The sequence below is a fragment of the Phacochoerus africanus genome, chromosome 1 (genome assembly GCF_016906955.1).
Source record: "Phacochoerus africanus isolate WHEZ1 chromosome 1, ROS_Pafr_v1, whole genome shotgun sequence".
NCBI lineage: Eukaryota > Metazoa > Chordata > Mammalia > Artiodactyla > Suidae > Phacochoerus > Phacochoerus africanus.
The window spans coordinates 162,242,667-162,268,887 of NC_062544.1; the positions used below are offsets into that span (position 1 = coordinate 162,242,667).

The 26,221-nt window shown below is 49.6% G+C and overlaps 1 protein-coding gene across 6 annotated transcripts in view; it reads left to right on the top strand.

The window, feature by feature from the left end:
* PXYLP1 (2-phosphoxylose phosphatase 1) overlaps nt 1-26,221 on the top strand; it is a 75,237-nt gene that overhangs the window by 27,544 nt on the left and 21,472 nt on the right. For 3 of the 6 annotated variants that reach the window (XM_047783539.1, XM_047783523.1, XM_047783529.1), the window contains one exon: nt 6,110-6,239. Coding sequence is in view for 2 of the 6 variants with exons in the window: in XM_047783555.1 (XP_047639511.1) it covers nt 6,162-6,235; nt 15,150-15,154 (79 nt within the window). In the remaining 4 variants the exon portion in view is untranslated. Of the gene's footprint in view, nt 1-6,109; nt 6,240-8,734; nt 9,098-12,781; nt 13,130-15,149; nt 15,155-26,221 lie in introns of those variants that run through there. The other 3 variants (XM_047783555.1, XM_047783513.1, XM_047783546.1) reach the window with 3 other exon arrangements.

Sequence of the window (26,221 nt, forward strand, 5' to 3'; positions counted from 1 at the left end):
GAGCATGCTGTGGGGCTTCTACTGTAATCCAAGTCCCAGCTGTCACTTGGCATGAGTTGGGCAGGTCTGATGGGGTATCTGGAGGAGCTGCCATAGACCCCAGGGGTATGCGAGCTCAGATCTCCCATGGAGGTAATATGCAGGAAGATGGCCAGAAAGGAACCCAAGGAATGCTTGACTTCCAGAGTGACTGTGGGCCTCCTCTTCTCTAGGGGTGAAAAAGGAGAAAGGGGTTCTGAAGAATGGGGCTAGAACTTGGGCCACAGAGACAGAGCCCCTTGGCTAATAATCCTGTCTTCAGAAGTTTAGACAGATGTTCCAGGCTAGGAAACCTGTGGTGAGGCGGGACACCACAGCTGAGTCAGCCCCAAGGAAGGCTCGCGTGGTTAGAGGGGCCAGGAACGGGCTGCAGATGTGGCTGCTTGCCCTGATGGACGGAGCCGGGCCCAGGAATAGGGAAGTGGCCAGTAGCCAGGATTTGGAAGGGGAACCACAGCATGGGGCAGAAGCAGTGGCTTGTGAAAGGGTGAATCTTTGTGCTTAGATGATGGAGTCTTTGTGTTTAGGAGTCTTTATGACTCCTGCAGAGCTGGCGGGTTAGCACATCCCTGCTTTGCATATTATGATATTTACTCCTCACCGTCTTCCTGCTCTTTCATACTATTATCTCCAATCCTATTTAAAGATCAGGATCCTGTAGTTTCCTGGTGGCTCAGCAGGTTAAAGATCCAGTGTTGTCAGCATAGCAGCTTGGGTCGCAACTGTGGCACAGGTTTGGTCCCAGGCCTAGGAACTTACACGTGCTGCGGGTGTAGCCAAAAAAGAAAAGAAAGGTTCAAGATCTTGAAACTCAGCAAAGTTGTCAGGAGGGTGGCAGAGCAGAGAACTGACACAGATCTGCCAGACCCTGGAGCCTCATGCTTTTCACTGTATCAGGGCTTCCCTTGGTCTCTTCCACTGAGGAAGTGTCCCCAGTGAAGAAACACCCCAGGGCAGAGCCATGCACCGGGTTCCCACGTTGGACTCACCCATGCGTACACAGATGCCAAGGTTGTAGCTCCAGCTGCAAACACAGACTCCAAAGCCATGAGAATTTTGCTTTAGATCATTATTGTTTAGCCATTTAAAAGAAATAGTAAAAAGAACAGATCATGACCTTTCTCACCAAGTTTTCTAGGAGAATAAGCTTCAGGAGGAGATGCATGTTTATCCCACAACTGTGCGTCATTGTGCTGCCCCCACCCCTGGTCTGTGTGCACACCAGGCTGGTCCTAGCACAGGTAGAAGTAATGAGATCCTGACCATTAGTTGCCACTTGGCATCTGCCAGAAGAGAGTCAGAAAGCAGAGGCACAGAAACCCAGAGCATACCCAGGGCCAATGGTGGGTGTTCCCAGATGGAGGCCTGTATCATCACATGAAAAGCCACAGATATGTAGACATGTCAGCAGCCTGAAAACTAAAAGTCGTGAGGCCGTCACATGATCCCAGCCATCTGGTTAACCCACATAGCCTCAGTGTTTTAAATCAAGAACTAAATATAGCCCCTTTCCCCAAAAGCACTCAGCATATCAATGGATTTAGACAAGATGGAGCAAAATTTGCATGTGGTGCCTGCAAAAGAAAGATGAGCCTATGGAGAGCTAGACTTGCCTGGCTTAGAATTTCCTGGTAAAGACCCAAAGTATATATATATATTTTTGGATCAGTTAGCTTTGGCTTTACATATACCAAGCTCCCAAAACTTACTGGCTTCAAACAACAACCTTTATATTTGCTGTGATCTGGGGCCTGGCCACACAGTGCTGTCTGTCTGGGCTGGCTCTCCTGATACCTGTCTGCGGGTGGTGTGGCTGGGCTGGATGGTCTGGGCTGGCCTTGCTCACATGTGTGGTGATTGGCAGGCTGGCTGTTTGAAGAGAGCCTCAGCCAAGACGGCTTACCTCAGCCCACGTGATCCCTCATCCTCCAGCACTCGCCTGGGCATCTTCACATGTTGGTCTCAGTGTTTCAGTAGCAGCCAAAGGGGCCCAGCTCCAATGCATAGGCACCTGTCATGACTCTCCTTTAAGCTTTTTTGCTGTTGTCGCATTAGCCAAACATATACCTTGTCCAACTTAAAAGTCATTTTGGGAAGAGACTTCTCAAGGCCATGAAGGCACAAAGGCATGAACAAATTGGGGACCCCCAATGCAACAAATCAAATGTGTCTATAAGCCTGAGATTTAACTCAGCCAAAGCAGTTGTTGCCACCTAATGCTCATCTGAAGCCGGCCCTGAACCAGGGTGATTCATCCTCGTGTAGAAAGGCAGTGTTAGGTAAAACTATAGGCAGTGCATGTAGCAATTTTAGCGGCCTCTTCTGCCAGTAAGCGTGGGGGAAAGTCTCCCGAGAGACTGGAGGCAGGAAGTGGTTGAAGGGTCAGACCTGGCCTGGCACAGAGAAAGTTCTCACCCTCCCACACCCAAATTCAGAGCACCCCAGCGGCAAGTCTGGTCTCCGAGATGCACAAGCAAGAGACAGCACCAGGCTCAGACCTTAGGGGAGGGTGGTTTCCTGCGCCAGCAAGGTGGCGTCCCGGGCCCAGAGTGAGGCACTGAAGGCAGCATTTGAGCCAGAGTGACAGAGGAGGGATGGGGACAAGAGCATGTGAGCCTCAGTCCCCACATACCCAGAGGAACCAACAAATGATTCCTGCTTCCCAGGAGGAGGGAAGAAGCAGCCACGTGAACTGATAGAAGATGAGTGGGTAACGAAGCTGATGACAGGCGTTTCCTTTTGAGTTTCTATCATATGCTGGGATTGTACTTAGCCTTTAATTGAGTTCTCACAACATCGCTGGCTCATTAGTCCCAATTTACAGGTGAGGAAACTGAATCTCAGAAAGGTTGTCACTTGGGCCATGGTCACTGGGCTCAAGGTTCTGACCTGGGTATGTCTGCCTCCAGAGTGCTGCGCCCTTTCTCTGCACGTGCTGCTGCTGTGGTCCACTGGAGAAGCATCTCCAGGCAGCATCTCCTAACAGAACTCTGAAAGCCCACGAAGGCCATCTGCCCAGCAGGGACATTTGAGGACACTCATGTAAAGGAAAAGGAGCCCTTCCAAAGGTGTCTTAGCCTCAAAAGAAGGGGGTAATATAGTAGAAGAGAGAGAAATGTATGAAGGAAGGCCACAGCATATTTCTTGTTGGGGATGCATGACACCCACCCAAAAGGAGACATTTGCTGACTCCCTATTCTCTGATCTAATCTCCACCCCCACACCCCACTTACCTTCCCCAGATTAAAAGGATCCCCTTATAAGAGGGTCACTGTAAAGTAGAATAGACCCAACCTGGAAGGACTGAGATACTGAGAGGGTGCTGAAAATGCACAGGCTGGTGAGCCAGAAGCTGCCAGCCACCATCCTCAGATATCTAGGAAGCCGGCACATGCCAAGAGTTAATTTGTTCTGGTGGCAACTAGAATCAGTGTGCAGACGTGGGGGTGATACTCTAAGGCATAAGAGAGAACTATAGAGGCACAGATCTCATTTTGTATCGCATCCCCACCACTTAATAACCTGTGCCCTTGAGTTTCGGTTTTCTGCTTGCGTGTTAGAAATTGCTGAGTCTGTCCTCAGGGGATGTCAAGGGCCCCACGTGGCTTTTGGCTCACACTGTGCTCAGTGAGTGGAAACCTAAGGAAATGGGTGATTTTGAGCACTTAGGAGTTCCTGGCTTTTGGAGGAGCAGAGCAGAAGCTGGAGGCTAACTGGCAGGAGGCTGGGCAGAGGAGGCTGCTGTGGGGGAACGCTAACATGCCACCCAGGTGGGGTATGCTTTGGAAACACTGTGACCAGTGTTTGCAGGTGGATGTTGGTGCCTTCCATGCCCTCCTTGGCAAGCTTGGCCAGGCAGCAGAACCTGCCCAGGGTCAAGGGTAGAGAGACTGTGACTTGGATTTGGCTTAGGTTGTTTTCCTTGTGGGGGAGAGGGAGAGCGCTGGTGGTTGCTGTTAGATTATCAGATGAGCATTACCAAGGACATCCCCAAGGTCAAGGATACGAGAGAATGGACCATGATGCCTCCCAGGCAGCCCAGGCAAGGAACTCGCCCGCCTGGACTAGGGACCCAGAGCCACCCAGGCTTGATGCTTTACTTGTGGGATTGGGTTTTTGTCAGCATGAAGGCTTCACCCTCTTTGTCGCTTCAGGAGGGAACCCCTGCAGGCCCACAGTCAGATGGGCCCACATGCTCTCTCTTATTGTGACCTCAGCCACCTTGGTGGTTTAGGGCAGGAGTCCTGGCCTTGGCCCCTTACCGAGTGCGGATCCGGTGAGCTGCCTTCAGGGGCTGTGCGTGTCTTTGCCAACACCCTCCGGTGGAGGCCACGGGGAATGTGAATTTTGGAAAAGGTTTATTTGGGGTCCTAAATATATTAAATCCTGGGTGGGATCAGCCAGGGTGGTGTGTTGTTTTAGCCAGAGTGCTGGTGAGGCTGGTGAGTGCTCACCAGGGCAGGAGGGGAGCCTCCCCAGGAGGAGCTGCAGATCATCTTGGAACTCAAGGCTCTGGCCTGTGGGTATCAGTGGTGACTAAAGGGACAGCAGTGCTCACTTGAAGATGTATGTTGGGATCTGTTAGCTAAGAGTTGCCAGACGTTGGACATGGAGGCGTTATTGTGAGGTACAAGTCAGCCTTCTAGGCAATGTTCTTTTGTGGTAGAAAATCTGACAGGTCCCTTAAAGGACTGGCTCTCAAACTCCCCCGTAGGGCCCTTGGAGTAGGGGTGAGGTGGTGGGGAAGGGCAGCTGGGGAGCAAAGGATCTTGCTTCATTTCCTGCATGTGTTCTTTTTTTAATCAGCTTCGTGGGGATTTAATTCACATACCAAACAACTCACCCAAAATGTATCATTCAGTAGCTTTTAACATATTCATAGAGTTGAGCTTTTATCTGATTGCTTTTCTATTGTATCTGAAGGAGAAAAAGGTCCTGCCAACTGAAATCAGGTTTGAAATGGCATATAATCTTGCTGCAGTTATAAACTTTTCGGAAGAGATGGTGATTTTCAAGTTCTGTTTTAAACTCCAGTGAGAATCAGGAAATAAACTTGGTATCTAAGACTGATAGGATAAAACCTGTAGCAGCCATTCACTTTTTCACACAAGGGACATTCATTTAGAGCCTCATTCAGCATCTTTTAAAAGTCCTTTTGCACAGTCCTAACATGGTCAGAGGAAATCAGGATGATGGGTGGGTTTGTAGGCTCATGGATGCAGCTGAAATAGACCCAGTGGTCCAGGATGGGGGGAGGTCTCTCATGAGCTGATGGGTCTACTTAGTGTAGGAGTAGATCCTCTGAGGCACACCCCAGCCATCCCTGTAGGCATGAAAAATGGGGCAAGGGACAGCAATTGACGTTCAGGGTCACGATATTAAAGAAGCAGGGTCATCTTAGCAAAGTGTTCATCAGAAAGGGTTGAAAATTTAGGAGTTCCTGTTGTGGCTCAGTGGGTTAAGAATCTGACATGGAGTCCGTGAGGATGTGGGTTCAATCCTTGGCGTCACTCATTGGGTTAAGGATCTGGTATCACCACAAGCTCTGATGTAGGTCACGGATGTGGCTGAGATCCGGTATTGCTGTGGCTGTGGTATAGGCTGGTAGCTGCAGTTCCTCAGCCTGGGAACTTCCAAATGCCACAGGTGTGGCCCTAAACAACAGGAGAGCAAGAAAGAAGGAAGGACAAGGTTGAAAATTTAGATGTTGCGGGTCAGAATGGGGTAAGCATTTGCTGCTGGTCCTTATAGAAATTTTGTATGTCTGATGCACTGTAAGTGCTTGATAAACTTCCTGTCCGTTTTCTTTGTAAAGACCCTGCTGTAAAATCTCCTTCCCCGTGAGGTCAGATAGCTGGAAGCACTCACAGACCGGCCCTGCTTATTCATTTAAAGGGCGCCTTCTCAGCTGGGCTTATTTGGGGGCAGAAACATCAATAACAATGTGTGATTGTTCTCCGATTGGGATTCACGCTTCCCTGCAGGAGCACGGGGCTAATTGGATTATCTTCAGTTGACAAACCTGGTTTTCCACCTCAGCACACATTTCTTGCCTCTCCTCTCTTTGCAGGATATGTTCCGATTTAAGGTGAAACCATGAAGAGAAGATAGAACAAATAATAATGCTTTTCCGAAATCGCTTCTTGCTGCTGCTGGCCCTGGCTGCACTGCTGGCCTTTGTGAGCCTCAGCCTGCAGTCTGTGAGTATGGCTGTGGGTCCCGGGAGGAGGGGGGCTTCTCTATGAAATAGAGGAACCCATGGGGAGGAAACACCTAGGCCCCAAAGCCTTGGTTCTTTAAATGCACAGTGAGGTTTCAAACCTCCAAGTCCTAGTACTCATGGTGGATGGGTGTGGCTAGGAGTCTGGGTTTGAACAAGGGCCATCACTAGGCCTCATGACTCATTTTTGGCTTCTCCCTGGATTCCTAAACTGCCTGGTTATTCCTGGATCATTAGTTCAGGTTCCCAAGGAGGAGACAGGGAGTGGCCAGCTTGTCCCCTTGTGCTGGACCGCACAGCAGAGGTGCCTGGCCCACGGCTTAGCTCTTTGGGGGTCAGGTGGCCATTATGTTCAGTGAGCAGTGGGGATGGAGTTGCTGGGAGGGTGCGAGGATTAAGGGACCCGGCGTGGGAAACCCCACGTGGCAGGGCAGGAACCCAGCTGAGGAAGCCAGTCCACAGGCCTCACCGCCTGTGCCCTTCCTGGGAGCCTGTGCTCAGGCTGGGCTCCAAATCTGTGTACCCCACTGCTCTCTGGGGTGGTCGTCCTCAAACATAGATCTGATACCTGAAAGATGATCCCGGAATCCGGGTTCTTGTTCACAGCAGTCGAAGAATGAACTCCGAGAACTTGCTCCGCAGAAAGCAAGTAAGTCTCTATTGAAGAAAAGCAAATACCTCCCAGGACAGCTGGGAGAGGGGAGAAGAGCCCCCTTTCTCTATTGTCCTTTAAGGGTTTTTCTTTCTGAAAGATGGGGAGGTACCAACATGGGGTCCAGAAAGATGTGGTTTTCTCCCATTGGCCTTGCTCAATTACATGTATCAGTCCTTGTCCAATAGGGGTCTTAGTGTTGGAAATGTCCCAGAAGTTTTATGGTTTCTTTGTCCTTTTCTTTAAGTCACCATTCCTCTCATTCGTTTTTTTATCCATTGAGGAGTGGGCTAGAGATTCGCATTTCCTACAGTAAACAAAGTCTGTGGGGAAGGCGCATTTCCTATAATAAAGCAAGGCCTGTGGACGTGTTACTCCCTGGAGCCCTTAAGCCACAAATGTTAATCAACATCCATTTCAAAAGAATGTATGGAGCCCATGTTCCTACACTGACCACCTGAGTTAATATTCTGCCTCAGGTCCAGCCCGGCACCTGCTTGGTTGTAACCCTTCAGTGGTGGCCCGTGGTCTCTGGGAGACTCCCTGCCTTCCTGGGCCCCCTCTCTTGTCTTGAACTCTATGCCACAGCCTTGCCAAGTTGCTTGGCACTCTCTGCACATTCAGGCTACTCTCTGTGCCCAGATCCCGCCAGCCCCTCTGCCTGGACTGCTCTCCTCACCCTCCCTTCTGGCCTCTCCTCCACGTTGTTCACTCAGCCCTTTCTCCTCTGGGAACCTTCTAGGACTCCCTAATGGATGGGCTCCTTGGTTGTACATTTGAGGTGCCCTAAACCTGTTCCCCTCCTTACACTAGCCTTGTGGTCTTCTAATTTTCAGTTCTTGCATCTTTTCCTTCTACAAGACTGTCTGTTCTTTGAGAGCAGGGACTATGCCTGTTTCCCTCTTTATCGCAAGCATTGCTAACCACACCGTAGGTGTCTCAGGAATGTTTGTTAAGTGAATCTGTACCTGTGGGGAAAGCAGGCTGCCCCTGCTGCCCCGTCCTTCTGGTGCTGTGTCCTTGAAGCAGGGAAAACATCCGTGAGATGCTGGCTATTGTGTTTTTGCTACCAGCTACCTTCCCTCCACTTTCTACCTCACCCTGATAGGTGGGACACAAGTGCTCATCCACTGTCACCCCCGCCTCGGACAGCTCTGTCAGGAGGTGGCATTGCTGTCATAGCTTGAGTGATGGACGGAAGAACAGGTGGTTGTGAGGGTGGGATGTTCCGAGTGTGCTGAATGGCATTTGGAATAAGTGGTTTCAAGGGAGAAGGCTTTAAGCAAATTTCTCTGCTTCACTTCCAGTTTGTGACATATTCCATTCACACATTTGGTGCCCATGACAGCCATTTTTAACAGTAAAGAGAATTAAAAATACTCACTTTACTCTTCCAGAATAGGAAAAGAGGTCAAGAGGAGTTCCCGTCATGGCTCAGTGGTAAAGAACCTGACTAGTATCCATGAGGATGTGGGTTTGACCCCTGGCCTCACTCAGTGGGTTAAGGATCCAGCACTGCTGTGAGCTGTGGAGTAGATCGCAGATGTGGCTGGGATCTGGCGTGGCTGTGGCTGTGGCTGTGGTGTAGGCCAGTGGTTGCAACTCCGGTTGGACCCCTAGACTGGGAGCTTCCACATGCTATGGGTGCAGCCCTAAAAAGCAAAAAAAAAAAAAAAAAGAAAGAAAAGAAAAAGAAAAAAGAAAAAAAAGTAAGAAAAGAACACCAAGAAAAGAGGTTTAACGATACTCCAGACAGTTAATGAACTATGAAAAAAAAATAACCCTTTCCGAAAAGTGTGTTAGGGAATGTCAATTGTTTGTTTATAACTTTTCATTAAAAAATTTCCATGCTTTGGTTGGAAATCAACCTTGGTTACAGTCAACCTTGATTCTTATTCTGAGAAGCTGACAGGTTCTGAGACGTGAATGTGGGTTCCTTGTGTTTGCTGTGTTTCTCTTGCATGAGGTGGTTTCCACGTCACTGAATTGGCCTGTGTGTTTTGCTTATATAACTCTTCTGAAAGTACCTTCTGTTTTAGGAGAACTAATTTTCAGCCGTACTTTTTTTAGGGAAAATTTTGCAGGGTAAATTAGCCTGCCTGGGTCTGAGGTCTTTATTCTTGAGTCCATTGGAGTACGGAAGGATTTTAAAGATATGGACCTCCTTACTGCTCTTCTACTTCTAGGTAAACTGTAACTTTGGAATTTAACAATTTCTGTGAACATTGAGTTTAATGGCTTTATGTATTTAATTGCTTCATCGGTTGCTAATTATTATGGTGTAAGAAACTGCACTAATTCATAACACAAAGATGTCTGCTAAGTAACATCTTTTCATCCTTACCTCAGAATATTCTTTTGACTAATTTATGAATACCGGATTAGCACATGTAATTGTTTTAGGTAAAATATTTGAGGCAATAACTTGATTTTCTCATGTTTTAAGTGAACAGTATTGTTTTATTTATTTTCTGAATGATTGTATAATTTATTTTGTCTCATTGGTAGTTTTCTTTTTCTGATGTTTTAAATATGAGAAAGTTATGATGCAGCTTACAATGAAAATCTCAGGTTGTTTAAATAAGCACTTCTTCCTCTCAGTACAGAAAGCGTGTATATGAACCCACATATCCTTATTAAGTGCTTTTGTCTGTTGGATATTTTTCCTCACTTTTGGGGTGGAGGTGTAGGGAATGGATACCAAAAAAAAAAAAAAAGATTAAGGTACAATTCATAGTTTCTCAAAATAGGTTTATTTGAAATGGTGGTGATGACTCGCTGTATTCTAATAGACTTTAATGAGAATTGTTCATTTTGTATTTTCAAGTCCTTGATGTTTTGGAGTTTGGAAATAGATGGATTCCTGATACTCAAAGAAGGGAACAAGGAAGGTGTAAATCTCATGAATTATGCCAGTTACAATGAGTACAAGTGGGAAAATAACTTCTCAAATTGAGGGACTCCTGTGCAACAAAAAAAGACCACTGGGTTATGGGGATTTGCGGGTGATTAGTTATGTTGCTGCTTTTCCCACTTTGCAGTCCTCCATTTTCCTGCTTCAGCCCAGCCTTTGCTTCAAGCTTATTCTGTGCTCATCTTGCCACGTTCCATCCTGTGTTCCCAAAATGGCAGGATGGCGGGAGCTCATGGGCTGTGGAGCCACAGCCTTGGGTTTGAATGCTGCCCTACCACTTAGCAACCCTGTGCTCTCAGCAGGTGGGACCTGCCAGAGCCTCTGTTTCTTCTTCTGTAAAACAGAATTAAGGAGTTCCCTTGTGGTGCAGTGGGTTTAAGGATATGGCATAGTCACTGTAGCGGCTCGAGTTGCAGCTGTGGCACGGGTCCAGTCCCTGGTCTGGGAATTTCCACATGCCGTGGATACAGCCAGGAAAAAAAAAAAAAAAAGGAGTTACTTGTTGCTACTTTGCAACATTGGCATGAGAATGGGATTTTGTGGGAAAAACCCTTGGCCTGGGGAAGCACAGTCAGTGTACGTAGGGTAGAGTCCCCTCCTGACTCATCATTGTCAGGATCCAGGGCTCCTGGTGCCCCAAGGCTGCTCCAGCCACTTGGTGAGAGAGCTTTTGAAATAGTCTATCATACATTTCTTCCTTTTTGATCAGAGTTCACTGGCCATGATAGGGGTCAGTCTACAGTGGGCACATGGCTCCTGTATCTGGGGGTCACCTTCTGGGTAGCCAGAGCAGGTTCTGAGGTAATGTCCAGGGTGTCCTGGAAACTCAGATCTCCAGGTGGAAGGGGGGGGTGGCTAACCTGCTGAAGTGAAGCCGGGTTGTCATCAGTATCTGAAGAGTCCTTGTCTGTATGCAGTATCTGCAAGAGGAGCCAAATCTGTGTGGCCTGGTGACCATGGAGACACCTTTCAGTTAAGCATCAGGTGGAGCTTCCCTGAGCGTCATCATCATGTGGAGGTAGAGTGGGCAGTGTGCACAGCCTGGAGCCTCCATCTGCGCAGAATAGAATAGCAGGCAGGTTGTTGGACCTCATCCCATTGAAAGCTTCTTCATGGAGTTCCCATTGTGGCTCAGTGGTAATGAACCTGACTAGTGTCCTTGAGGATTCAGGTTCGATCCCTGGCCTCGCTCAGTGGGTTAAGGATCCGGCATTGCCATGAACTGTGGTGTAGGTCGCAGACGTGGCTTAGATCCTGTGTTGCTGTGGCTGTGGTGTAGGCCGGCAGCTATAGCTCTGATTCAACACCTAGCTGGAATTTCCATGTGCTGCCCCCTAAAAAAGAAAAAAAGGAAGGAAGGAAGAAAGAAAGGAAGGAAGAAAGGAGGTAAGCTTCTTCAGACTCAGAGGTTTTAGGAATTTCATCTTTCCCAGTGGTTCTGGTGCTATGAGTTTGCACAGCTTTGTCCTTTAGCAAACACTTTTTTTTTTTTTCTTTTTTCCTCTTAGGGCTGTACCTGCAGCATATGGAAGTTCTAGATCCGAGCAGCATCTGTGACCTACACCACAGCTTGTGGCAACACTGGATCCTTAACCCACTGAGCAAGGCCAGGGATCAAACCTGCATCCTCATGGATACTAGTTGGGCTCTTAACCCAGTGAGCCACAACGGAAACTCCCAGCAAACACTTCTTGAGTTTCCACTGCATGCTGGGGCCTGGGCTGAGAGTTTCCTCTCTCAGGAGCCACAGGAGGGCTCTGTCTAGTGCCGAGAATGATGAGCAGAGAATTGGAACACAGTGCATGTACCATGTGCTGTGACAGGAAGGAGGTTGCAGTATGAAGAGGTGGGAAAGAACGTGGATTCCAGAGCCAGACTGCCGGATCAAATCCCTGTCCTGCCACTTAGCAGCTGTGGGACTTCAGGCATGTTATTTACCCTATCCATGCCTCAGTTTCCTCATCTTTAAAATGGGGCTAACGAGAGTACCTATTTCCTCAGGTTGGTAAGGGATAATTATAACACACCTAGAATAGTTCCTGGCACATAGTAATCCCTATATGCATGTTAAGTAAAATGAATTAGCAGTGATTCATGGCAGGATCACTGGAAGGATGGAGGACGAGATGCTGACCCAGGAGTTCCCATTGTGGTGCAGTGGAAACAAACCAACTAGTAGTATCCATGAGGACATGGGTTCAATCCTTGCCTTCACTCAGTGGGTTAAGGGTTCGGAGTTGCTGTGAGCTGTGGTGTAGGTCGAAGACATGGCTTGGATCTGGTGTTGCTGGGGCTGTGGTGTAGGCTGGCAGCTGTAGCTCCAGTTCGACCCGTAGCCTGGGAACCTCCATATGCAGTGGATGCGGCCCTGAAAAAAGAAACAACAAAAAGCTAACCCAGCCAGGGAGGTCAGGAGAGACTCTCTCCTGAGGGGGTGATATCTGAGCTTCAGCCCTTAGGGGTGAGTTGGAGTTGGCCAAGGAGGAAGCTGGGGAGGGCCTTCCCAGCAGAGGGAGGTGGGGGTGTGCAAAGGCAGGGGGAGAGGACACGGGACCAGCTGTGAGGGTGGACAAAGGCCAGGCGCCTCCAGCTCCCCATTATATCCTGAAGGCATGGGGAGCTGCTGAAGCAGGGAAGACCTCATAGTCAGATGAGTGTCTGGGAAAGACCCGCAGTCTGATACAGCAGTTGCCTGAGCGTGGTCTCCCGAGTGCCTTGATAGCCCCAGGAATTTGTTAAAATGCATGTTCCCAAAACAAAAAAGAGTGTCTTTTTTTTTTTTTTTAGTAAAGATTTTTGTTTCTATGTTTATGAGTGATATTGATCTACAGTTTCATTTTCCTTGTGATGTCTTTTTTGTCTGGTGTTAATATCAAATCAATGCTGGTTTAGCCCCCTGTTTTTGTTGATCTCCTCGTCCTAGTCTATCTGCTTGGATACCAGCTCTAAACTTTCTCTTCTCAAGCCTCTGCTCAGCTCACCCCTCAATCCTACCTTCCCATTTGGTCTTACATCTCCTAGTTATTTGATTCTGGTAAACTTCTGGTTGAACTTCTCAAGACCTTTGGAAACATTACCTCAGAAAGAGTGTCTCTTATGCTTCTCCCCACAGATTCAGGATTGTGGCAAGGGTGGGGGCCGATTCTAAGGTGCACAAAATTTGGCGGCTGCCTGTTCAGAGGCGAGTGGGAGGGTGATGCTGGCAGACAACTCAGGTGCCTTTTTCCTCCCCCAGTTGAAGGCTGAGGGTGCCTCCAATGAAGGTGTTGGCACCGAAAGGAAGGAGCGAAGCTGAGAGTGTCAGGTGAGGCTGTGGGTGTGGTGTTATCGGACCAGGGGGAAGAGAGACGAGGAGAGGTCCCACCCTGACCTCAGAGTTGGGCTTGGGGCTCCAGTAGATGCTGCCTTTGTCTGTGCATTCACATGATCACTCACACAGTTGCCTCCCCCCACACTCAATCTGGGGTACAGCATGCTGAGGGCCGAAGGAAATGCATAGAACAGAGTCTGAGAGCTTCACCCTGTGAGGCTGGTGGCACCCTGGGTCTGGCTGGACGAGGAGGCCCAGGACAGGGCTCTGAGCAGGCAGAGGAGCAGGGCAAGCCCAGGCAGCAGGATGAGCTAGGGGCAGAGCAGGAGGGAAGTGGGGGTGTCGGTAAGGTGCATGGGGACCCAGGGGCCTGGTGGGTGGAGTCTAGGGGCTGAGACTAAGGGAGACCCCGTCAGAGCCCCTTTTGGGGGACTTCACATTCCATGTGCCCTGGTCTCCCAGGAGCATCTGGAGGCTGCTCCAGACCCACAGCTGTGGACTTGTTTTGTTTGGCACAACCAGTGTTTTCACATTTTTTAAATGTATTTACCAATGTTTTAAAACGAGGCAATTTCACATAAACTTCCAGCCCCTCTTTTAAACACCAGACTGTCCACAAGCTGAGGTCCACAGTCCCCTCCCTGCAGGGACACTGCGCTAGAGACACAGCTGGGTGGGGGCCTCGCATTCAGGGGGAGCACGAGCCCGGCTTTCTCCACAGCCGCCTGCCGGGCCTGGGAGGCTCTGGAGTTTGTCATCAGGGTGCAGGTGGAGGGAGAGGACAGGGGAAGAGGTGGGATCTGGGCATATGGAGAAGGAGAGGGCCATCTATGAGGTGAACAGCAGCAGGGAAATGGGGCCCTGAAGCGGAGGGAGGCAGGGTACCCCGCCCCAAATCCTCAGGTGGGTGGCTGAGGAGGCCCAGCCTAACCAGCTGTGTGCCTGTGTGTGTGTGAGTGGTATGTGTTAATGTGGGCTGTATTTGATGTGTGTGTGAATGTGTATGTAAGTGAGATGCGCGTGTGTGTGTGTGTGTGTGGTGTATATGTGTGAGTAGTATGTTTGTGTGTGAATGTACTGTGGGAGTGGGGTGTGTAGTGGGGTGTGTGTTGTGTGAATGTAGGGAGTAGGGTGTGTGGTGGGGTGTGTGTTGTGTGAACGTAGGGTATATTGATGCGTGTGGGGTGTGTGTGAGTGATGTGTCTGAATGCAGTGTATGCTGTGATGTGTGTGGTATGTGTGTGAATATGGTGTGTGTGTGTGTGTGAATGTAGTGTGTGAGTGGCATGTGTGTGAGTGGTGTATGTGCACATTCAGTAGTTTCCCCAGCACTTTCCTATCCTGCAAAACCATCATTTTTCCGCATCCTCCAGCCCCCATGTCCCCTCCCTTATGCTGCTTGGAGCCTGTTGTCTGCTAGGAAAGAGAATAACTAGGTTTGATAGAATAGTGTGGTAAATTAAAAGAAAACTGCCTCTGAGCAGGAGAGCAAGGAGCCCCTACAAGGTACCCGGGTGTTGTGACACTCACATTGGTCCACCAGGCCCTGGCCCTCCTCAGTCTCTGCCGGCTGTGGGCACTTACAGCTCCAGCTCTTTGTGGGCGCCCTGCAGGTCCATGGTGTATGGTGGCAGGGGATTTTTCTGAGGCACAAATTCATGTCATCATAGCTGCCAGTGGGCTCCTCGGCTGCTGAGCAGACCTGGTCCTGCATCCTGCCTTCCAGCTGCAGGGCGCGGAGGGGGGTGCTTTGTCATTTCCTCCTCTCCATCTGGGGTACATTTTATGGAGAAAAGTGTGTGTCTCAGTGGTGTGTGTACATTTGGGGATTCATGGAGATCTTAATATGTTTTGGTGACAAAGGTTTAGGGGTGCAACCCTTAGAAAGCCAAGGCACTTGTGCACTGTATATTTAAAAAAACACAGTAAGATTCTTCCTGGGTATTTATTTTGCTGAGCTGAAGTCAAAAAGAATGAGAACTTTAAAATGATGGCTTGCATTTTTAACCTAAAGGTTCTGTCATAATATCTGCATCTCATCATTATTGCTAAAATTTTTTATTTAGTATTTTGTTAAATTAACCTTGATCCTGGAGTTCCTGCCATGGCACAGTGGATTAAGAATCCGACTGCAGCAGCTTGAGGTCACTGTGGAAGCAGGGGTTTGATCTCTGGCCTGGTGCAGTGGTTTTAAAGGATCCAGTGTTTGCTGCAGCTGTGGTGTAGGTTGCAACTGTGGCTCTGATTCAATCCCTGGTCCAGAAACGTCCAAGTTCCTTGGATGTGGCCATAAAATTAAAAAAAAAATTTTTTTGATCCTTTTCTTGGAGATTTAATTTGTTTGATTTCCGAGAGTTCTTTCTTTGAATGTTCTCATCTAACTCCCACATAGTGTTAAGTATCTGTGTTAAAAAAAGTTCTATAGATAAGTGACAAAATTAAGTCTGACAAGTCAGCTTTTATGACAGCCTCTTAAGCTTTTGTCATAGTTCCATTGGAGGAGGTGAGAATGTCAGGTACCAGGCCCTTCCATGAACTAAACACGGGACACATTTGTGTCCACGGGTCATTTCTGGTTTTCTAGGGTAGGGACATTGTTTCTCTCTCTCCCCCACCCCCGACCCCCACCCTTTCATTCTTCCTTCCTCCCTTCCTTCCTTCCTTTCTTCCTTGTTTCTGATCTTAGAGAATTTCTCCTAAGAATAGACAGGAGGATAAAATGTAAGCTCAAAGATGTTCCCTCACGGCACAGCAGGTTAAGGATCTGGCATTGTCCCTGCAGCAGTCCTGGCTGCTGCTGTGGCGCAGGTTTGATCCCTGGCCTGGGAACTTCCACGTGCCAAAAAAAAAAAGTTTGTTTATTGCAGCACTGCTTATAACAGGAAAGTGGGGTAGACAACCAAAGTGTCCAACAGTAAATACTCCTATAGGCATTACACCACCTGTTTGTTTGCATAAACCTGTCTGTATGGACTTGGAAGGTTGCCCATAATGTACTAACTAAAAGGACTTGTGGTACTTTTATACAGGAGTGTGTGTTTGTGTGTGTAGTCAGCAGTATTGATAAAAAGAGGAATCTCCCATTTTATTTTATTTATTTTTCTTTTTAGGGCATATGGAGGTTCCCAGGCTAGGGGTCCAATCACAGCTACAGCTGCCAGCCTACACCACAGCCACAGCAACATGGGATCTGAGCTGTGTCTGCAACCTACACCACAGCTCACGGCAACGCTGGATTCTTAACCCACTGAGCGAGGCCAGGGATTGAACCCACATCCTCATGGATGCTAGTCGGGTTCATTAACCTCGGAGGCATGATGGGAATTCCAGGGAATCTCCCATTTTAGTAAAACCAGGAAGTGTTAATAAAATGAGTCAGTGAGTCCAAGAGAGTTCGTGCAGATCGCCAAGACCGTATGATGAAGGGAGAGACAAAGTGGGAGAGGAAGCTGCAGGATGTCAACCTGGGAGGAGGCATTGAACAGGGGTGAGCTGGGGACACAGCAGGAGTCTGCCCAGGTGGAGTTTGCACGGATCAGCTTGGGTCTCACTTCTTGTGGTCTTGACAACAGGGCTCCAAGCTGGTAACATTAAAAAAAAAAAAAAAAATGAAGTGAGGTAAGTGGCGATCAGAGGCAGAGCCCGGTGATCTTGGTAGCATCCCACCTTGGGGGAAGGGGTTGGAGGGGGAGGTTTTTGAGACTATTCAGAAATGAGGTCTTGGGGCAGAACCTGAATCATGAATAAGGGGAGGACTTCAGGAAGTCCACCAGGGCTCTGGAACCATTTCACTGTCCTTCCTGCCAGCATAGCCCCAGCACATGATGCCTCACTGAGGCCCGGCAGAGCCAGCCTGCCTTAGGACAGGGGCAGGGAGTTGGCCACCATGCAGGGCCCTCTCTGGTTCATTTGGTTCAGGCTCCAGCATCACCTCTTACCCTCCCTGCCTCCCTCCCTCTTTTTTATGGGTCATCTGAGGGGCTGGACCCCACTGGCTAGGGGTCTGCCTTTTGGGGAACTTGGAACCCAGCTCTCCCTGTCCCCAGCCCCAGGTGTCTACCAGAGGGTGGGATGGTCGATCTTCACCGGATTCACCGGATTCCTGAGGACGTGGCCCCTCTTACAGCTCATGGTCTCTCGCCAAAGTGGCCTCCCCAAAGCTCTCACACCCACCCAGTGGCGGCTCTTCCTTTTGACCCTTTTGCAGAAGCAGATGACCAGTCTTGACCCACCTTCCGGGGCCATTGTTTTGGTGGCCTCGATGGATGCAGACTTTTGAGACCAAGAAAACTTTTTGCTCTTGGGGAAGGGGGAGCAGTGTCCTTTGGCCATAGTGACCCTGTCACCATTCCCCACCAGAGCAGAGGCAGAAGCACAGTTTCACCTCCAGCAGGATATCCAGACAGATGTGCGCGCTCGCTCGCTGCGCGCACACGCGCGCGCACACACACACACACACACACACACACACACACACACACTGCAGTGTTCACTGTGGGTTTCGCTGGGTGGTGAGAATATGCATGACTCACTTCTTTTTATACCTTCATTTCGAATGGCTATTTTAGGATGAATGCATGTTTATATGAACTGTGAAGATCGTTTTTCAGTTTGTAAGAAAGAAAAATCTCTTCTCAAGGGGGTTGAAATTGGAAACCTGTTTCCAGGTACCTTGGGTTCTTAGCCTCAGCCCATGGATGTCTGCATTGACTCACATGGCTTCAGGGGTGCCGTGAACCCCCAGAAGTCAAATTTAAAAGCTTATGTGTGTGGGAATTCCTGTTGTGGCTCAGCAGATTACGAACCTGACTGATATCCATGAGGACATTGAGTTTGATCCCGGGCCTCACTCAGTGGGGTAAGGATCTGGCGCTGCCGTGAGCTTTGGTATAGGTCGCAGATGCGGCTCGGATCCCATGTTGCTGTGCTGTGGTGGAGGCCAGCAGCTATAGCTCCAATTTGATCCCTAGCCTGGGAACCTCCATATGCTCTCAGCAAGTGTGACCCTAAAAAGCAAAACCAAACAAACAAAAAAAGCTTATGTGTGCTTCAGTCCTTTTCCAGGGCTGAGGATCAGTGGCTTTCATCAGATTCTTAGAGGTGCAGCAGAGGGGATCCAGGTCCTGTGATGATTAAGGATGGCTGAGGTTCTCTTCATAGTTTCTTTGGAGGGACCCGTCTTGAACATCTCTCTGATTTCTAGTTTCCATCATGATTCAGAGTCCTTGGTGCTTGCAGCATCTCACCCCAGGGACACAGCTAGGTCAAGGCCAGTTACCAGTGGCCCCAGAGGAGTATAAGGTTTCTTGGTTCCTCTAGGAGGCCACAGCTGGGCTCCAGCTTAGGCCACAGTGGGACTCCTTCCCTTGCACTCTGGCCGTCCTGTGGACCTAGGTCTCACATGTCAGAGGGGGTCAGGCAGGGAGGAAAGAGAAGCTTGGGAACAGCCTCTGGCAGGAGCTGAGTCCCCAATCCCCTGAGCTGTGGTCCCCGGCTCCTTGAATGGGACCAGGCTTGTCACTGACACCAAAAGCACTTACCAGATTCTTACCTAACAGTGATTCACCATGAGGCAACAAGAATGAGGGATGTCCAGAAGTTCCTGTTGTGGTGCAGTGGAAGCAAATCTGACTAGGAACCATGAAGTTGCGGGTTTGATCCCTGGCCTCGCTCAGTGGATTAAAGACCTGGTGATCCTTAAGGTTAAGGATCTTGCTGTGAGCTGTGGTGTAGGTTGCAGATGTGACTCAGATCTGGTGGTGTTGTGGCTGTGGCGTAGGCTGGCAGCTGTAGCTCTAATTCAACCCCTAGCCTGGGACGCTCCATATGCCTCGGGTGCAAGAATGAGGGATGTCAAATGACTAAGAATGAGGAGACCAAGGAAGGTAGGCGTTGTGTTGTGACCAAAAGTGGGTCAATCTGAAGGGAACTGTGGATTCAGCTGTCTGATCAGACTTGTGTGTGTAGAACTGAGCCACTCAATGTGTCCTCGATTTTTCACTTTGCACCTGCAAATGTGAGTTCTACCCCTGCCTTTAAAAGCAAATGACTTAAATAGCAGAACTGTGGGTGCTGGTGATGGTGTGGTTCTGGTTTCTATTTGAGAATTGTATACATGTTGATCTGCAGTGCAGGCTGGAAGCAGAAAGGGCATGAAAGACACCCTAGTGGACTGAGGAACACTAAGGGAGCTGTGGGAATTGCCTATCAGAGCAAATCATTCTTTGTGGCCAGTGAAGGGGGAGGGCATTGAGGAGCCTTTTGGACTATTGGGAGAAAGAAAGCAGAGAAATCAGGTGACAGGATAAGGGGTGTTTGCCTTATGAGAAGGTGTCATCGTGAATATGCTGAATTATTTAAGGGAGTCAGAAAAGCTGAAATTGGGGTTGTCGAGAGGGGAAGGGAAGGCTGGCTCACTGTGCTTCTGTGAAAGGCGTGGACACAGCACGTCAGCATCCCTTCCGCATCCCAAGGTGAAGGGAATACCTTTTAAGTGCCCATGAGGAATACAAATAATTGCATCCGGGGGACAGATGTAGAAATAGCTCTTCTCGATCTCTTACACATTCCAGGCACAGTACCACCTTTCACAGGGGACGTCTTGCATCATCCTCACCATCACCCTGACACGGGTTTCATCATCTTCATTTCATAGGTGAAGGAAACAGGGCCCAGAGAGTCAGGAACACTTGCCCTGGGTCACACAGCTAGGAAGGAACAGAGTCAGGACTTAAGCCCAGGTCTCATGACCCTGGCCCCGCGCCACCTCCCTGCATTCAGAACCATGAACAATCCTGGCCACAGGTGGCTAAGGACAGGCTTGAGTGGCACAAGAAAGAGGTGATTATAGTCCCTTAGGGAGGTGACCAGCCCAGGTTTGAGGTCCCAACAAGGGTAAGGCAGGCTCTGGAGCTAGAAGGGTGAAAAGCAGGTGGTGGGGCTGAAGCTGACAGCACGCTAGCTGGAACCCAGTCAGAACACAGACTGGAACTTGAACCCACAAGCTGGGACTCGAACCCAGCCTAAACCCAGATTGGGACTTGAACCCACGTTTTAAATTAGAATCACTCACCTGATGTCTGGACTTACTGAGGTTCAGGTTCTTTATGCCTCTGCGCAGAAGCAATTCAGCAAGAGACAAAGTGATGCGCAAGAAATAGATCTATTAAGATAGGACGCTTGTGGGAGATGCAAGCAGCAGGCAAGGAGGCTCTGCCCCCAGGATCTGGTGGGCCACAGTTTTATAATCCAAGGGGAGTGGGGGTTGGAAAAGACAAGCTCTTCCTTTCTGAGAGTAGTAGCTCCTCCTAGGTATCCAGTAAGGTGTATATTCAAATCAGCTGAAGGGCCAGCCTCAAACTCTTGCCCTTGGTCTGAATCTGAATGCCTCATCCCATCCCCCACCCAATGACTTGAGGCAATTCTCCCACCTCCACTAGTCTAGCAAGCCTGCCTTGTTCTGATGGCTTTCTTGAGCAACTTATTAACCTACAGTGACCTTCCAAAGTCCCCTAAGTTTCACTCTCTATCTATGGTCCCTTATTGGGACTTCTGCAACTACCTGTGCCTATGCCATCCCTATCAGGGCCACACGTCAGCTCCACCAGGTTCTTTGCTGGCACAGTCAGTGGTGAGACTTGGGGCAGCTGAGCTCAGAGCAGTTGAGTTCAGCCGACACTTTAGCCTTGTTGTGCTCACCTGCAATGGGACGCCTGTGAATACCTCGACACCTGACTTCAATCTTCCAGAGTCTGTGTAATCAGAGGAAGAGCTGACAACTAAACAGCAGCAGGATAACCAAACAACTATAGGGCAGGGATGGCAGGAGGCAGAGATTTGGAAGTCACCTGACTCCCTGTAAAACTGACTCTTCCACCTGGGGAAGCTTCTTCCTGGAAAGGCCTTTATTGGCACAGTTGACTAGTGCCAGGTCCCATCTCTGGGGCTGTCAGCATGGCAGGGACAGGGTCCTAGAGGAGCGGTGTGACAACCCCTACCGCACCATGGGGTTGGCATGGGAGAGAAGCTGCCACAAAGAAGGAAAAGAGGGGTGGCGCTCTCACCCGGGGGTGGGCTCACCATGCTCTGTCAAAATCACCTGTAAAGGGCTGCATACAGAGGTTCTTAAGCCTAGAGCTGGAGCAAGAAGGCCAGGAAGCAGGTAGATCCTGATATGGGATGAAGAGCTCGAGACCATGGGTGTGGGCTTGGTGCCCTGAATGGGAGGAACTCCCAGGTAATGACCTGGCTGCACACACCTGGCTTTAACACGACCCACTGAGCCTGTGCATCACTGAGCCTATGGAAGCAACCAAGGGGGCCCGAGGCCCAAGGAGACAGCAAGAAATTTGTGGCCTAGGGGCCTCTGCTGATAAGTCCTGATCTGTCCTGGACCCTGGGCTCTTTCTTATTCTCCTATCCTCTCTTCCGTGGGGACCATCAATAGAATAAACTGAAATATCTTATGACCACCCTCCTCAACTGGATTGTAAGCTCCAGCAGAAGTGCAGAGACCTTGTCAACTAAAAACACGTGCAACCTAAAAGTTGAGAGTTTTATTTGGTGGACAAAATTGAGAACTTTAGCCTGGGAGGCAGCATCTCAAGTAACCCTGAGAAAACTGCTCCCAGGAGGCAAGAGGGGGAGCTAGGATTTTGCAACTAAGGGCAGGTAGTCAGAACAAAAGATTACTGTTAATAAAAGAAAACCAGACATCTCAAGGAATTGAGCACTTTTTAATGTATGGGAAGATGCAACAAGACTCACTGAAATGATTCCTTTGATGCACACTTCAGCTATTTGGGGACAGTATCCTGTGTTTTCACATACTGAGGGCTCACCCTGGGAAATGGCTACAATTGCGAATGACTGTGACATCCTTTATTTACTGATATGGAAGGCTTTTTTTTGGGGGGGGGGGTCTTTTTTGTCCTTTTAGGGCCGCACCTGCGGCATATGGAGGTTCCCAGACTAGGGGTCTAATCGGAGCTACAGCTGCCGGCCTACGCCAGAGCCACTGCAACACCAGATCTGAGCCGCGTCTGCAACCTACACCACAGCTCATAGCAACGCCAGATTCTTAACCCACTGAGCAAGGCCAGGGATCGAACCCGCAACCTCATGGTTCCTAATTGGATTTGTTTCCGCTGCACCACGATGAGAACTCCATGGAAGGCAATATTAACCTAATTCTCAATCTTAGTTTCTTATTCTCTGAAGAAGTCCCAGCATGTACTCAGTAAAGGTTGGATGGCTGTTTGGGAGATGCATAAATACCAGGTCTGGCAGGTTAGCAGGCCTAGGCTTATAGGCTGCCGGACCTCAGGTCAAGGCTCTTGACCTGCCTCTGCCTGAGGTCCATTGCCTGGCTGATGATTACCCTTCCTAGGATGAGGTCCAAGGCTGAAAAAGCAGTGTGGGTCAGCTTGGCTTGAATCCTAGTCGTAGCTGCAGGAATGTTTGCTAATGAGGCATATGGATCCATTCTCTGTGCATTGGAAAGGGTGGCAGTGAGACAGGGGAGGGGCCCAAGTGGAAAGCACCCGATTGTTTTACTGGTGATTCTGAAAAATTTCCTGGTTGCTATTATGATTGTGGGGCCCAAGTACCTGCTTTAGAGGCCCTGCTCTCTGCCATCCTTTGACACAGGGACCTCATGGGTATCCTTCTACAAGAAGGCTTATGGATGTGAGGACGGGATGAAAATGATTATAGGTAAGATGAGCAGGTAAAGCAGACATAGATGGGAAAGACCCATATCCACAGGTGGCTTATGAAGTCTTATCTTCTGCTGGGAAGTAGTTAGTGCAAGTTCATGTGCCTGATGCACAGGGAGGCCAAACAAATGGAAACATCGGAGTTTGGAGCTGAGAAAGGTTTATTGCAGGCTGTGCAAGGAGATGGGTGGCTCATGCCCCCTAAAAAAGCCTGAACTCCAGGAACTAAAATTCGAAAGCATTTCTGAAAGCCAGGTGAAGGGGTGAGGGGGTGGCAGGGTAAGTGATCAGCTTGTGCACAATTCCCTGATTGGCTGATGGTGAGGTAACAGGGCAGTGGTGTCACAGGGGTGAGCATGATCAATCTTTAGGCTCCAGGAGGACTGGGGCTTTGTGCCCATGATCATGAAATAGTTAACATCTTCCATTTGGGCGGGGGGGGGGGGAGCGGTTCACATTTGTAAAGCAACTCAGGAAATGCACATCAGATACAATTATCCCATTTTCTCGGTACCTCAGATAGGAGCTACAGCAGAAGAAATGCGGGAAGGGCCTGCCCCTGGGCAGACCTCCATAGGGTCCTGCTTGGTTACAAAATCACACCACAAGGGAATTTCCTGCCTGTTGGTGCTGAGCTAATTATCAATACAAGCTGTCTCCTCTTCTAAAACTCATGTTGGCCATAGTGGTACAGTGGCCTCAGATCACTCATCTAGGTTCATGGGGTTTTTTACACCTACATGATGAAACTCATTATCCTTCCATCTATTTGCCTGCCCAATGTCCCTTCTGATGTCCCCAGGGCCCCACTTTCTTGCCTGATGACATCTGAGCTGCTGTCCTCTGCTTGGGACCACCAGAGTTCTTAATTGTTCCAGGGCAGAACAGCTGGATTGGCCTGCCAGGGAAGCAGTGTCCTGTAGCCCCAAATATCAAATCTGCTCCCCAGCCCCTGAGTCTGCCCCTCAGTCCCCTTTGTGATGAAAAGGCAAGCCCGCCTGGGACGGCGAATGTGGCAAGTCAGGCAGCAGCCAGGGCAGGGGTGCCTCCAGCCCAGGTCTGCTCCATCAGGATCTTTTGCAGCCTACCTCTCCCAGGATCCTAGCATGCCAGGAAGCCCTGGGGGCCAACGGGGCCAGGCTTCAAAGGTACCTAGAGCCACCTGCTGCCTCTTGTCTGCTGTTCTCCCTTGCCCTCTGCTCCTCTTCCCCATGGAGCTAGGCTCATTTTAGCCTCTCAGTCTCTGCTTGGGTGTCTTGAGGAAACCTGCTTGGTCAATCCCAACCCCTAGCTGGTCAGGTAACTGTCATGGGCCATGCAGGTGGGTCAGAAAAAGAATTTTCCAGGAGCTCCCGTTGTGGCTCAGCAGTTAACGAACCCAACTAGCATCCATGAGGATGCGGGTTCAATCCTTGGCCTCGCTCAGTAGGTTACGGATCTGGCGTTGCTGTGAGCTGTGATGTACATCGCAGACATGGTTCAGATCCTGCGTTGCTGTGGCTATGACGTAGGCTCGCAGCTGCAGATCTGATTCAGGCCATAGCCTGGGAACCTCTATATGCCCTGGGTGCAGACCTAAAAAGACAAAAAAAGAAAGAAAAAAGAAAAATTTCCAGCATTACCAGGTGAAGAGAAAGAGTAAGATAAGAGATGCTGCTAGCACAGTGGGAGATTTCCTGATTGTCAGCGAGAGCTGCCCTTACTCCTGGGCATGTGCTCAACCTCTGTTTTTATAACCCAGGGAGAGGAGAGGTCTTATGATGCATCTGCTGACCTGCTGATTGGTTGGGGAAAGAGGGGTGTTATGATACACTTGCCAGTTGGTTGGGGTTTGCCTGGGGGGTGGGGTGAGGAGTGGACCACATACCTTTCCTTGTAGGGGCAGGAAGGAGTAGGCCAGGTTGCTCAAGGTGGGGGAGGGGGCATTACAATGAGACGGGTGTGGTGATGATAAGTGTCTGGTAATCCTTGTCTTGGCCAGAGGCTTTGAGTTCTGTCTCCTTGAAGAGGCCTTGAAGTCCCACAGTAACCCCCCTCCCTCAGTTCTCCCACACGAGGATTCAAGGAGGCATTTAAGCAGGTCTGTGTGTGTGTGTGTGTGTGTGTGTGTGTGTGTGTGTCTTTTCTAGGGCCGTACCCGCAGCATATGGAGGTTCCCAGGCTAGGGGTCTAATCCGAGCTATAGCTGCCGGCATACGCCACAGCCACAACAACTCAGGATCCAAGCTACATCTGCGACTTACACCACAGCTCACGGCAACGCCAGATCCCCAACCCACTGAGTGAGGCCTGGCATCGAACCCGCAACCTCATAGTTCGTAGTCAGATTTGTTAACTGCTGCGCTACGAGAGGAACTCCAGAGCAGGTCCTCAGTTCAGTGAGCATCTATGGAGGACCTGCACTGTGCTGGTTGGCGGGGGACTATAAAGTTAGAAGAGACACGGTTCTGGACCTCTGGACCATCAGGAAGGCAGGTTTACAAACTATGGACACTCCTGCTTACATGTAGTGTAGTGTGAGCCAGGAGGGCAGTAAGAACCAGCTGGGCTCATAAAAGAGGGATATCCAAACTACTTGGGGATTCAAGGTGGGCCTCCTGGAGGAGGTGGCCCCTAGGATCAGTTATGGAATCGGTCAGATCTGGGAAACAGAGGTTGGGGTAAGGGTAGAGTCACAAGCAAGGGGAGGGAAACATCCTGTGGGAGTAGGGGTGGCTCTGAGCAGTTCAGGACAAAGAGAACTGATTTAGGGGAGGGAAAGCAGGGAGATGGAGCTGGGGAGACGTCTCACCCATGGTGTCTATGCATCACCTGAACTTCCCCTGATTGTTTAGTACCTGGAGGACCCGTTGAAGGGCCCCACTTGGACTGACGCTGTGTCCTGGTGACTTAGGAAGGTACGAAACAGGGCAAGGTAATCTCCACAGCTAGTGGGTGAGGCAGACAGGCCCCAGATGCCGGAGGAAGCAGTAGATAAAATCTTTCTGGATGGAAGGTCTCTCTACCTGTGGCTTTCAAACCATTGCTTCCTTGAGTTGTGGGTGGATCCTGTCTTAGTCCATTGGGCTGCTTCATAAAAATGCCATAGACTGTTTGGCTTATAAGCAACAGGGGTTTATTTTTCATGGTTCTTGAGACTGGGAAGTCAAAGATCAGAGCATTGGCAGATTTAGTGTCTAGTGAGAGCTCCCTTCCTGGAAGGCATCTTGTTGCTATAGCCTCATGTGGCAGAAGAGGGCTAGGGGAACTCTTTGGAGTCTATTTTACAAGGGCACTAATCCCATTCATGGGGGCTCCACCCTCTTGACCCAAAGACCCCCACCTCCAAATACCATCACATTGACAGGATTTCAACATGTGAATCTGAGGG